The sequence below is a fragment of the Poecilia reticulata genome, chromosome 14 (genome assembly GCF_904066995.2).
Source record: "Poecilia reticulata chromosome 14, P_reticulata-male-v2, whole genome shotgun sequence".
Lineage (NCBI taxonomy): Eukaryota > Metazoa > Chordata > Actinopteri > Cyprinodontiformes > Poeciliidae > Poecilia > Poecilia reticulata.
This window is the reverse complement of record NC_088843.1, coordinates 13,125,839-13,140,359: the sequence shown is the minus strand read 5'-3', so window position 1 is coordinate 13,140,359 and position 14,521 is coordinate 13,125,839. Positions and strand designations below refer to the sequence as shown.

Genomic DNA, 14,521 nt, shown 5'->3' with positions numbered 1-14,521 from the left:
AGAAGAAATTTTTTGAACTTTTATTTTTCCACTGCCCTTTTCCTTGAGAGGTTTTTGTTTGAAGCAAAGGTCAATGTTCTAGAACCATAATTCCCATACTTTTTCCCCACAGTTTGAAAACAACATTCGTAGCTCACAAGTAGAGAAGTTTTTGCACTTAAGGCTTAATAATCTGCGCTGCAAATCACTTTTTATAGTTTCAGTTATTTGTTCAATGGAAATGTTGACGGTTCAGTGAGAGATAAATTAAAAATATTGAGAATAGGTGTAGCATAGAGATGCTTGTGTCAAAGAGTGAGCCGTCTCAGCTTTTATCTAGGGATTTTAGGGAATTTTTAGCACTAAAACACGCATAGTTCATAACAGCAACTGTGCCTCTAAATTAACAGAATCAGCAGAAGATATCATCACAGCCATGGCTGCATTTAACATGTTACCTTGCCAAGCTAAATTGATTTTCAGATCAATAAACCCCAGATAAAAAAATGTAATCTTTCTATTACAGATACATTAGTGGGAGACAGAAGGGATGAGGGCGTAGAGGGAAAATTTTGTTTTTTTGCTTAATGGATTTTGTAAAAGCCCTTTTGCCCTGAAATTTTGATGGCTTCTTGTTGTTTATAATTTTCAAGTTCAGAACGTGAAACACAGGACTGTTCCAAACTATTAGTATTACATTTTGAACTCAAATTAAACACACAAAAAATAGCAATGAAAAAACTTAAACGGCAGAAAGATCAGTCATATTCATGCACCACTGATAAATCTTACAGAAAATTTGACCATTTAATCATCTTAATTGCATCATATGCAAGTGAAACAAGATATTCCGTGCCTCGCACATTGTCATTGTTGATGGAGGGCAGGAGCATTGATTCTGTTTCTGCTGGTTCATCGCAAGCAGGCTGAAGCAGCACTTTCACTTAAATAGTAATCACAGAGATGGAGAAGTGTGGGGTGCCATATATCACTGGAGGACATGCATTACGTCCAGAGAGATGGAGCCATGCATGCCAACAGAGAAATGGAAGTGGGGTGGAGCAGGAGGCTATGCGAGTCAGCAGCATGCCTGATAAGGGTGCATTCTTGGGGGCACGCAGAAGAAATGGCCATGGTTCTGCCTTGTGATGGATGATTGGATGGATCACACGAAGGCCAGAGCTATGAGCAAAAGATTTAGAGTGCTTATTTGTAATTAGTTGAAGATTTGCAGGATCGCTGGTAGGATCTACCCTAAAGTCTAGACCAAACAGGCCCTTAAAATAGCCCTGTAGAAATTCTTCATCTTTAAGGTTTTCCTTTCAACAAAATCACCCTGTTAATTTACTCACTTCTCCAATACAATAATTGTGCATTCATATAAACATGTATCTTTTAACAGGCGTCAAAATAAACGAAATATCATTTGTTTCCTTCGAATACATAAAAAGAGAGATATTTAAACTTTTACATTTTAGTAAGATTTTGAAAATCTTTAGTCTTAGACTAAAAAGTGCTGGATGTCCAGGGTTTCTGTGTTTAGCTTTGCCTCTTTTCTACATAGAGTTACTGACGGGGCTATTAAGGTAATTGACTGTGTGTGTGTTATTCTTGATTCCCCCCCGTCACAGAAAGTATCGCTGGCACAGTGTTTTAGTTTATTTTCTCTTCAATAGAACGCACTCCTGGCCCATTCATTCAATGTTTATGTTTTATTAAGAAAGCTACTGCTGAAATTGACAGAACTACTTTTGCAATTTAGTTTGGTAATTCTATTAGTACCACTGACACCAAAACATTTTAATTTAGCTGCATCTCTTTCCATGATGGGAACTGTTGCTGACATTAACATTGATAACTTTCCTTGTTGTTCTCTCAAAGAAAGTACTCCAGGTGTTTCAGTTCAGCTCTGTCTCTTTTCTTAATGCAGTGGGTGAAAGAGGTACTGAATTTGTGTGCTCTTGTTTTTGTGCATTTCTTACAGAAAGTACCCCTGGTCTTGTGCTTCGGTGTTTACATCCAAACTGATTTAAAATGAATTTGGAGGAAATTTAATTCTGTACATGTGGATATCAGATGAACTCTTTTCATTAAGGTCCTTTTAGGTTTGTGCTATACAAGCAAATCGAACTGAAGACATGAATTACATATAAAAGGTATGTTGTTGATACCTTTCTCTTCTTGAAGGCCTGCCGTGCAATGTAGCCTCTACAGGAAGCTTGCAACAGAGTTAGATTACGCTTGGTCTGCTCATCCCGCTGTTCCTCCAGCTTAGCCAAAATCCCAGCTCTGAAAAACAACTGGAGAAAGAAACAATGTCACACAAACGCATATTAGTAAAACGAAAACATTATTGAGAGATCACCCGGTGCTTACTTTAGCCAAGAGAAAATTAGAGTGAGCGGCCTGCTTTAAAGCGAAGCACAGCAGCAAAGTTAAAACAAAGGTGAGTTGAAAAACTAAATAAACGCACTGAAGCAAAGAAATCAATAAGAAGAGGTGTAATCCACAGACATAAGAGCTTTATCCGAATGATAAAGGAGAGATTAAGTTATTATCTTGGACAATCAGCATGGTCTGTTTTTAATCTAGGCCAAAGGTGGAACACAGTTTAACAGGCTCTGGGCTCCTCTATACTTCAAAGGATCAAGTACTGCCAATGCATCAAACATGATGGCAAGAAAGTGTTTACATTAATATATTTTTTTGTACTCTATACATGTAAAAATGCTTCAAAAGTAATAAACCAGAATGTGGTTTGGGAAATGTAAAAATTGGGAGGAGCAATGTATTTGGTTAAAACAGAGACTACTATGTTTTAATTTGGTTCAATAGTTGGGCAGAAATTCACCATTCATCATTAGATGCATGCAGTACTTTGTAAAATGCGGGTGGCTAGGCAGTTCTTCTACACAGAGCTATCTCTGAAGGCAGATTTTATCCTGCGCAGAGCTTTGAATCCGCTGCTGGAAGCCTCTTTGGGGCTGGCGTAATTGGCATGCAAGTGAGACAGGTTGCTATGACGCCAATGCTTTGTGAATGGCCAACTGAGCCTTTTTGAATTGTGGTGCCCAATGTAAGGCTGCCTCCAAACCCTTCCTCTCTTATGTGCTTAAAAAGAGTGGCGACATTTCTGGGGTTTTTTTTATATTATTGTTTCTTTTGTATTTCAGTCTTAGCTGAGAGCTACTTTCTAGCTGATAGGATTGGACCTCGGTTTCTAAGCTATGTTTACGGTGGGTACCTGTACGAGGGTCATGGTGCAAAATCAGTAGGAAGAATTTGCTCTAATGACCAGAAACAAAAGAGAGAATTACTGTCTTGCTGTCAGAAGTAGAGTCTCTTGGGTAGCTAGTGGCAAAAAAAAAAGGTGAGATGAAGGGACAGGGCTTGGCAGCATTCCATAAAAAAAACAGCAAACAACCCTCAAAGAGGGACAGGTGTAATGAAAGGCACACTTCCCAGGAAAGCAAGTGTCATTCACCAAAGAAAAAAAAAAAGTTGTGCTGCAGCTTTGTTGTTAAGGTTTAAAGAGGAAAGGAACTGGCAGTGATTCAAAGCAAAAGGTTTGCGCAGGAACATTAAAGTGGCTTGTTTTCTTACTCACCCTACTCAGACCCATGTGGTAGCTGCTCTTCTCCAAATCCAGAGACTCCAACAGCTCCTCCACAGCCTGGGTAAAGATGTACAACATCAATGTCTCCATGTTTGGATGCAAAAAGATTAATTACAGACAATACAACAAAACAGTGATCTACCCACAAGCCTTTAAATTAGAAGTAAAAGACAGTTTTCTTTCTTCTGTCACAACTGGATTCAGTTCGGAAATAAAGTCAACAAGCATGAGGAAAAAAAAAACATTTGGCTCCAAGAACCTCCAGAAACCAATTACAACCTGTCCCTCTGAGTCCACCTGCTCCTGGCTTACTCAACATGACCCCTGGTATTTCTTGGCCCCGCTGCGACTTTGAGCGCACACACCCAGCACAGAAGCACACCATGAGCCCAGTCTCTGAGACTCTCTCTGCCCTGTCCATCTACTAGCTGATGTGCACTGAAGTTGTATTGTTGTCTCAGCTCTTTCACTCTGTACTCGAGCCTCCAGTCTCAAAGACTACATCTAGATTACACTAGCACAGGTTCTCCGCAAGTACTGAGGGGCTTTTGTTCACCGGTGTTTCAACAGAAACTCGCCCCTCACACAAAAACAGAGAAAAACAGAAATACTCTACCCTAACCCTGGTGCCTCTCTCTCTCTCTCTCTCTCTCTCTCTCTCTCTCTCTCTCTCTCTTCTAGAAGACAACTTTGTTGATTTCACGTGAAACATTCTCCTGTTTTTACTTTTGTTGTCACAACTGTTTCAGATCATTGATTTTAATATCAGACAAAAACAACCTAAATGTATTATAATATTATATTTTACTAAATATAAATGTATATTTTATTAAAGAAAATATAAGTCTCCAAGCTAACCTTGCCTTTATTAAATTATACATTAATTGTGGTTAACCGCATTTTTTTGTTCAGCTTCACGGGCTATTCTCAGGGCTAATTACCACCTGGTTCGTAGAATTAAGAAAACCCTAAAACAGCATTGGTCGAATAACATGAAGTACCCAAAAGTAATCTCTAAAAACTACATGTTTTTCGTTTTATTAGAAATGTGTTCTGTAGAAATTAATATCCATTAGCCTGGGAAAACATAGATTAGTACTAAAACCTGCAATTTTTGGACCTAAACAACATAATCTCATTGATGGAATCTTAAATTGTGCTCTTTACTGGAATTTCCTGAAGGAAATCAGCTCATAACCCTAAGTACTTAGGCAATGGAATAGAAGCACACTACAAAGTGCATTGGCTCAAAGACATAAAATAAAATGATCGAAGTTTGGACTTAATCTACTGAGATGCTGAGGTGTGACAAAAATAAATAAATATACAGGGCATTCATGATTGAAACAAATCAATTCTGCAAATAACAACAGGCCAAAATTCCTCTAGAGCAATGTAAAGGACTCACTGGCAGAAATGAGGTTTAGGGGGCAATTACTATTTCACATAAGTCATAGTTGATTTGGATACCTTTCTTCCCATAATAAATTAAATCACTTGAAATCAGCTCTTTTTAAACACTTGGATTATGTTTGTATGATTATAAAAATTAATATCAATACCTGAAATATTTAAGTGTAAAAAACAGCAAAAGAGGAACTAACGGATGAAATACTTGTTTCTCTGGAAGGTCTAGGCTGGAAGAGATGGAATACACTCATTGATAAATACTAATTACATTTTGCGCAGAAATCTACAGTGAAAAAAAAAAAAACACCTGAAAAGAAAAGCTGCAGTAGGTGAGCAGATAGACACAGATGCCTCTCCAGACAGCCTAAGCATCACAGTTACAACTGGCCGAATATTTCTAGCTTTGACTACAGTAAAAAACACTCCCCGAGCAGCAATTCTAATCTCCCCTATTTCACGAGCGAGACACCGATGAGGTTAAGCTGATTGGGTCCTTGCTATGGCTCTGATGAACGCCCATTTCTCCGTCCCTCGGCTGCTGACAAATCAGAGGGCAGACGTAATGAAGTCGTCTCCTCACAACATCAATCTTCACCGGGCTTGGCCACCAGTGGAGCTGCACATTTCAGCCCCACGCACTCACAACACCCACCGCCGTTTTTCTTTTTTTTGCTGAGTGACTTACTCTCTTCTCATCCTTCACGATGTAATTCCTCCCATGTTTCTTGGTGAGGTGTGGGGCCAGCACATCAAAGCGCCGTCGGAACTCGGAAAACACCATGTGATCGGGGTAACCTGCGAAAAGTCGGTGTCGGAGAAAGTTATGCTCTGCAAATATTTGTGGAGAGCTGTGATCATTCAGAGATGACCTTCTGACAGGGAAAAAAAATAAATTCAGCTACTTTTTTTTTTTTTTTTTGCCCAATGCACATATATAAGCAGGCTTGGATTGCAATACATCTCACTATGTATAAGATTTAAGAAGCTTCTTCACCTTGCCTGTAGATCCGTAGGGCATCAAGCAGCTTGGATCCACGTATTTGAGCACGAAGCAATGCTACATCCAGCTGCATTAAGCCAGGATCTCCACTCTCCCCCTGAGCCTCGGATTCCCCGCCTTTGAACAGGGATCCACTAAGAGCCTTTAGAGCGTCTGCCTTGGGCAATATGCAATGAACAAAGTGAATCCTAGACCTCCGCAACGTGTCAAGAAGGGCATCCTATAAAAGAAAGGGCAAGATTAGGATTTCTTGTGCAAACATTCGGAAACATCCATTAGTGTAATGTGTCTTGAAAAACCATTTACATCGTCTGTGGTTTTGCTCAGATTTGTCATGTAACAAACACAAACATTACTGTATTTTATTCAAAAATATGCTTTTTAAATCTCCCATAGCAGCGGTGTGAAACTCATTTTCATTTTGAGCCACATCAAGATCATGAATGTTCTCTAAGGGCCGGCTGTGCCAGAAAGCAATGATGAAGTCCAATAACAAACTGTAGAAGTATTGGTAAATAGCCATGTCTGCAAGTTAATAAATGTTTCTTAAAATTAAATAATATTGAAGATATTTTCATTTTGCTCAGTCCCTCCTGGATTGCATGACTGTTTTTTGTTTTTTTTGCAATAAAATCACTGATTTTTGTGAAAATATTTCCGAAATATTTGCAAGAAATTTTGCGATACTTGACATCAAGTAAGGCCGATGCAGTGATGTAGTAGAAGTAAAAAATACTGACACCTGCAGACCGGAATTGACATCACTTAAACCCAATGTTTTTGACCATTTTCTCCAAAGAATTTGCAATAAACTCTATAGTTTGCAGAAACATATTTAAATACAATTGACAAGTTCTTTGAAATCTGCTTCTAACAGTTCTGCACATCTAAAAACTCAAGATTTTTGCAAAATAGTCCAAGCTTAGTCAGACTAGATGGGTGTACCAATGGGAATACATTTTAAAATCTAGCCCCAGGTTGGTTTTAGGTCTGGATTTTGACTAAGCCATTCAAACACATGACTTGTGCTTTGATCAACTGTTCCATTATATCTCTGGCTGTATGTTTCGGATCATCGCGCTGCAGGTAGGTGAACTTCTGCCTCAGTCAAGTTTTTTTGCAGCCTTTAACAGATTTTCTGCCAGAGCTGCTCTGTATTTCGCTCCTTTCAGCTTCCCATCAATTGTGACCGGCTTCCCTGTCCTTCCTTAATGAAAAGCATCTCCACAGCAAGATGCTTCCACCCCCATATTTCACCATGGACACGATGTGTTCAGAGTTATCTGCAGTCTCATAACACAATCAAACGTATATTCAAGTTTGTGGTTAGAATTTGACAAAATAAATCACAAATGGAAGAAGAAACATGTACTAATTCCATATTTTTTTAAAGGAAGAACTGATCAAATATAAAAGAATCAGTCACAACATAAAATTTTAACTATTTAACTAGTTAAAATTTTCATCGGAGTGCAGGTGCATCAGTGAACACTACACTTCACTCTAAACCTAATATGAATTCCAATGTACACTTCTGCAGCTCATTTTTCATCTGCAGAGAAACATGTATATTTCTTAGATAAAGTCTAAAAATATAGATCCAATAGAGATTCACTTCTGAGGTTAGATGGGTTGGAAGCTAACGCAGCTGCAGAGCCCAAGTCTATAAAAACAGCCAATATATCATTTTCCCTGGCTGCAGCTCAACTCCTGGCCTTCATCTCAACACTTTTCTTTTAAGCTGCATTGTGCAATTTACGAACGCTCTAAGGCCCAAAGTAGACTCCAGAATAAATCCTAAACAAGGTTACAAATGTGAAACACGTCATCCCTTCATACACCATAAGCTCCCAGCTCAGCTCTAGAACCAAGTTAACAGAGGAGAATTAATTTTTTTTGTGGTTTATTTGTTCTCTCACCACTTGGAGTTTTATTTGGATGCACAAGGACTTCTTCCTGATTGCAGCGACTCCTGTACTGAAGGTCTTCCTCATGCTGGTAGCCCTGCGCAGGGACATGTTGGAAACGCCCTCGAGACCGGCAACGGAACCGGACAGCACCACGGCGCCACCCGCCCGGCTTGTGAACAGGGAGCTGATTATCTTCCTGCATGAGTAACATTTGAAAAGTCACCGACTGAAATCATGTTATATTTACGTTCATATTCACCAAAGGCGGATTTCGCCTGCCAAGGTAAAACCTACTTTTGGGACTCCTGCAGCAGGTTCATTGCATTTGTAGATGCAGGGTTCTGTTTGGCGTAGGTCAACCACCCACGAGCGTCATACTCCACCCAGTCGGTCCCATGACTGTGGCCCAGCAGGAAATGATTTTCCTTCTCACTCCTCAAAAGGAAAGTGTGACCTGATGCAAGCAGAAAAATCAGTGTTGAACTCCCAAAACACCGTTTGTATGAAAGCATAAAGAGGGTGGAAAAAAATATTGAAATACTTAAAAAATTTAGGAAGTTATTTTTACTGCCTGCATGAAAAGTTTATCATAAGCAGATTCATCAGTTCTCGATTACTCTGCTATGTGCCATCTGTCGCCAACCTACACAGACATTACTAATACATGCATAATCACAGACAGTCTGCTCCCATTTTATGTGATTCAAGGGGCAATTTTACAAGCCGGGCGATGGAGCCAGCCGAGTCCTGGACGGTGGCCGACTAGACAGCATACTGTTCCATGCAATGATTATTGTGTAAATATTAAATTATTTTAAAAATCAATAAATCGGGCAATAGCTGATGGCATCAGGATTCTAGCTTTGCAAACGGATTTCATGTCTTTACCTTGCCTTGCTGTGATGTTGTTTCTGTGGATGCAATAAATGTCCCTGGTCTGGACCACTTTACAAAATAATGATGAATGGAAACCGTACAGTCTCTGGCACCAAAATATTTTACATTGCCAACAAATTCTACATTAAATCACAAACATCGCTGTTGCACAGGCTATAACTGATACAGTTGTCTGTGGATCACATTGACCTATTCGTGTTGAATTAAGGTGAACTCTTCAGTGAATTTGCACCCAGTCCTCCAATTTTTTAACATACTCCCAATCCAGTACATGGATCAAATGAGTGGCTCCTCATCAGGGCTCTGCATAACTCAGTGATATGCTGAAGTGGTAATTCAGCCATTTAATCCAGATTTTGTTAGCATAGGGATGCATCTACAAATTGCAGGACAGTGATTGTCAAGGGCTGGAGTCGGAAAGCCCTGGTGTAAAGTTTAGTTGTAGCTACAGTAAGAGTTTGCTAATCTAGACTCTTGCTGCTCCTGTTAAGTTAAACATCATGTGGCTGAGAATTCATATACTCTCCTCACTTTAATATCTCAATGATGAGACATTTGGAACATTAAATACTTTCAACTTTGCAGCTATTGCTAAGGTTTAAATGCAAGGCAGCCATTTTGGATTTTTCACTCATGTTTGCAATTAAAATGTTAGAAATTCCAACTGCTGAGTAAAAACAGAAGGCATAATTGAATCAAATTTTTTAAAGAAATGTTTGAACAAATTTGGACACTCCAAATTAAAAAAATGTCAAATCCTGTTCCCAAAGCATTTCATATTATCTATGCACTACTGTGTGAGAGAAAATACAGCACCAGATTAGTACTAGATAAAAACAAGACAAACTCTGCTGTAAAATATACGCACAAGAAACTTTCAAGGGACATTACAACTACACTACGAAGATGTTTATTCATGTCCATTAGTATTAAGTCATAATTTTTTTTGAAGGACAGCTTTTCACTTCTATCTGAGTAATATTAATTTGAAATAAGGCTCATGCTTGAGAATAATTTTTGTTTTCTCTCCTGACCTCTACTACTGATATTCTGCAGTTATAAACATGTTTTATTTCTGCAAACGTCCTTTTATCTCACCAGATCTGTTTATTGCTCATTACTTTATGTTAAATGCTTTGCCACAACATTTCATGAGAAAAAACTTCCTTTGTGAATCTCAAATTGTTTAGTAGCCTTACATCCAGCTCACTTAATTAGCTTCACAGCGAAATATATTTTCAACACAGAATTTTTCTCCTTGCTTGTCAACTCTTATTCTACCTATAAGTTTTAAAACCTGAAAAAAAAAACAGTGCCCATTTAAATGTCATGTTTGACAATGCTAAGGCTCCTCTGACATTGGGTCAAATTGACCCCTCAGGCAACTGCGCTGTTAACCTGACCTAAATAAACATTCTGAAAGTAAGGCCTTCAACTGATGTTTTAGAAGAATGGGACTGAAACTGCATTGTAATTTTTCATTTACTTTTTTTCTGACCTTGACACAGTTCTGAAGGCTAAATTGCAAAAATCTACTTTTAATTTTTTTTCATAAAACATTTTCTACTGAAACCTTGCTTAACTTGCTACAAAAGGGGAACACAACCCCTACATTTGTTAAAACACACATTTTCTTTGTCTCTTTCTTTTAGAATCTTATTGCTTCTTGTGGAGATAAGAGTGACCTTATTATGCAAATTGTCAGTGCAAGATTCCGTTTTGTCCTCACCTTTACTCTCGCCCTCAGCCGGTCCGTAGTAGCTGAAGAGACGTCCCAAAAGTGTTTCCGCTGATCCTCCTGGCTGCAGAGCCTCTTCCTCCATCAGCCACAGAAGCCCCCGTGCCTCGTCTGTTCGAACCGTTCGCACCTATTGCAAAGTAAAATGTTTACACATACACTTTTGAACATCCTGCCGCCATCGAACAATGTATTTTTATCCTTACTTCCTCTGTTTTGATAGGGGTTTTTTGACCTCTTTCAATTCTACAGTCTACAGTCTAAAAAAAATCCTATTTCATTACATGAGTAAAGACAACCTTGCCAGAAGGACACTCAGCTTCTTTCAGCTGTTTAATGGGAATGCATGGATGAATCAAGCATATCTTTAAGCCTTTATTATTCATCTCCCTCATGGGTACAAAAAGAAAATACATATAATTTTCTCAGAACTGGTTGCTGACCTCTGCAGTCAAGTTCTTAAGTGTAAGCAAATGTACTCTGCAGTGTGTTCCTTCCCAGCCTAAGCTGGTAGTGAGGAGACCAGATAATATTATCAGGACTGAAAATTGAAATTTCTTTTTAAAAAAAAGAAAGAAAGAAACATTCACAGTCTGTGTCCTTCAGCTGCTGCTGCAATAATAGCATCATCCATTCGGCAATTTTTATATTAAAAATGTAAATGTAGCTCATAAAGACAAAGTAATTGAGGATTAAAATGAATATAATTAGCAATACATTTACTACCAGCAGAAAAAAGGGGGGAGGAGGGGAGACCTGCAATGGCACTGCTTTGCACAGAATAGGGATATTATCTTCATGTGTGATGCTACGAAAGATCAAACAGCTTTATTCAACAGTGTGTGTTGATGTCAGCATATTTTACCACGCACATATTGCCTTGCAGAGTCAGAGAGGCCCCTTCACTGTCCACTTTTAAAGTTCGTCTTAAAACCCATTTATTTTACTTGGCTTTTAACTCCTGCGGGATCTAGTTTTAGAGTGTATGTTTTTGTTTTTAAACTGTAAGAGTTTTTATTTATTTATTTATTTATTTTTTTTTTTTTATTATGCTGTGTTTTAATGTACAGCACTTTGTATCAGCTGTGGTTGTTTTAAAGTGCTTTATAAATAAAGTTGGTATGGTATGGTATGGTATTCATAACTAGTGAACTTTCAAATTTTGTCATATTATAAAGACAAACGTTAATGCATTTTATGGCATAGGCCACACAAAATAGAAGATAATTAATCGCGAAGCGAAAGGGTAAATGATACAAAACTATAATCTCTTATAACACAAATCTCAATTCAGCTTCCCGGAGTTAACACTTTGTAGAATATAAAGAAGTGTTCCTTCCACTTCATAATCATGTGATACTTGCTGTAGATCTATTTCATTAAATCCCAATAAAACACAATGTTTGTGCTCATAATATGAGTAAATGAGGAAAAGTTCAAGGTAGATGACCAATTTACACAATTGCATAGTTAGAACACAAGGTTCAATCCTGAATTTTTATCAGTATTTTAACTTTCATGATACACATTTAGCCAAAATATTGACAAAAAACATGTTTGAAAGGAAAGGAATGCTCTACATAGGGTTGTTAGATTGGTTGACACAGTTAATTCCTGAAAACATCCTGGAAAACCTAGACGCAAACCAACAGAACCAAGAACAGCTTTAATATCCGTTAGGATGCTACAACAAATACGCCCTTATCAGCGGTGCACACCACACTGCCTGCAAATACATAGACAGTGCATCAGTTTGAAGGAGACGTATGACAAGCCATGAAACTGGCAATGAGTTGAACATTAAGGCTGTGATAACGGATATTTGAGCTATGACAGGATAAAATATATCTTTGGGTAGAAAAAAAAAACCTTTGATCAAAATGCCTTTCATTCAAAGCAACAGATCTTTAGAGCAGACTTTAAAAATGTCTTTAAAGTTACCATTTAATTTTTTCCTTCTTTTTTGTGTGATATACTGTAGCACTGCTTCTGATGACGTTCAAACCAGAACAGGGACCCATCTTAAAAAGCAAAGCACTCCAACAAAAAATACTGGAGTTATAGCAACGTGATCCACAGTTCTTTAAACTCTGCCATTTCTGTTTCCATGGTGCAGATCACAAGCTGCAAAGGCCAAACATTGATTTTTCTTTCTTGAAGTCAATTCTCTAACCTTTCTTTTTCTTGCTCCCATCGCCTTTTTCTAACCTCTCCCAAACCAACACTGTATACAATAGAGAGATTATTCAAAATATATATATTTACTTCTGAATCACGAAGGGCATCTGGCGAATATCAAAAGAAAAACATGTTTACAAAAAGATTTTGAAGGAAACCGTTACACTGCTACCAAAACTAAGCATGAAAAAAAAGTTTGAAAAAACAGAAGGTGCTATGGAAATTCCCCTGGCAGTGTACTGCAAAGATAAAAATTTAACCACTTGACTTACAAGTGCATGGCTTGAGGTTTGGTCTATCACTGCCACTGAGAGAGAAGCGGTGGGCTCAGTGTCTTCTATGGCAAGTTCAATGTTTTCCTGGAGGAAGAAAGATAAGTAGACAGAGACTCAAAACCATATCTAAATGTGAAAAAGGACATTTTCCAATGACAAAATGTGTGTGGGGGGGGGGTTCCTAAGAAACCTATTAGACATCAGTTGAGGTGGCTCGGGCATCTGGTCAGGATGCCTCCTAGACACCTCCCTGGTGAGGTGTTCTGGGCATGTCCCACCAGGAGGAGGCCTCGGGTAAGACCCAGGACACGCTGGAGGGACTATGTCTCTCGGCTGGCCTGGGAACGCCTTGGGATTCCTCCAGAGGAGCTGGAAGAAGTGGCTGGGGAGAGGGAAGTCTGGGCCTCCCTTCCGAAGCTGCTGCCCCCGCGACCCGACCCCGGATAAGCAGAAGAAAATGGATGGATGGATGGATGGATGGATGGATGGATGGATGGATGGACGGACGGACGGACGGACGGACGGACGGACGGACGGACGGACGGACGGACGGACGGACGGACGGACGGACGGACGGACGGATGGATGGATAGTTCTCTTAAAACCCATACAAATAACAAAAAAAGGTTTCAGCATGAAGACTAGCTTAATCCTGGTTTAATCAAGAAAACACACAATTTCACATAGGTTTAAAGTAGATCTGTTTTCTGTCGTCACTTTTAAATTAGTGCAGGGAAAAAAGAAGGAGTTGACACAGATTATATTGATAACTGGCCTACCACTATCATGACCTTATGCTCCGTCCCTGTTCAAACATCCCATTGCATGCATCCTGTCTGATTCGGATTAACATAGATAAGCCTAACTATGACTGTTTCTCCTTTAAAATCTAATCAGATAACCGATTGCACACTTCAGATTTAAGCATGTCATAAAATCAGCAGCACTATCAGCAGGTCTACTGATGTTTCTGCAACATCACAAGTTCGTTAATTGAGCTGTTCTATTTTATTGTTGGTTATTATAAGGGTAGTACAGAAATTATGAAAGGTTGAGTTAAAAAGTTATGAGTAGGAACAACTATTTTGTTCTTTTTAGTTCACATATATCCAACTTAGTTGTTGCCAACGGCTGAAGCTAGCAGCCAGCCCAAGAAAGGCCAAGACCAAAAATAACTTTTACAATCTTTAAACAAGTCCAATTTCAAAAATATCACAGCAGTTTATGCTACAAGTACTTTATGAACCTTTAATCTTTGAATTGGATGGATATTGAAAATGATGACTATGATTATTTACAAGCAAACTGGATGTGGGGGGTGGTGCGACACCAATGATTTTCCTGGAAATATTAAGAAAAGCTCATTTAAGACTCTTCTGGCCAGCAGCTGTCTGATTGAAACATAAGGCAGTGTAAAAATATATAAAGTATTTTCTTAAGCTACTTCCATATTTCTTTTTATAATAAGAACGGTTGTCTCTTGCATTTTCTTTTAAACCATTATGAATACTTACAGCA

General features: G+C 38.6%; 1 protein-coding gene across 10 annotated transcripts in view; it reads right to left on the bottom strand.

Moving 5' to 3' along the window:
* The window catches only part of LOC103475883 (unconventional myosin-XVIIIa-like), a 120,552-nt gene that overhangs the window by 75,466 nt on the left and 30,565 nt on the right, over positions 1-14,521 (bottom strand). For all 10 annotated transcript variants that reach the window (XM_081615572.1, XM_008427827.3, XM_081615571.1 and 7 more), the window contains 8 exons: positions 13,001-13,087; positions 10,542-10,680; positions 8,210-8,369; positions 7,925-8,111; positions 6,000-6,225; positions 5,691-5,800; positions 3,587-3,652; positions 2,151-2,279 (listed from right to left, as the gene is read on the bottom strand). In XM_081615572.1, coding sequence (XP_081471698.1) covers positions 2,151-2,279; positions 3,587-3,652; positions 5,691-5,800; positions 6,000-6,225; positions 7,925-8,111; positions 8,210-8,369; positions 10,542-10,680; positions 13,001-13,087 — 1,104 coding nt within the window. The remainder of the gene's footprint in view (positions 1-2,150; positions 2,280-3,586; positions 3,653-5,690; positions 5,801-5,999; positions 6,226-7,924; positions 8,112-8,209; positions 8,370-10,541; positions 10,681-13,000; positions 13,088-14,521) is intronic.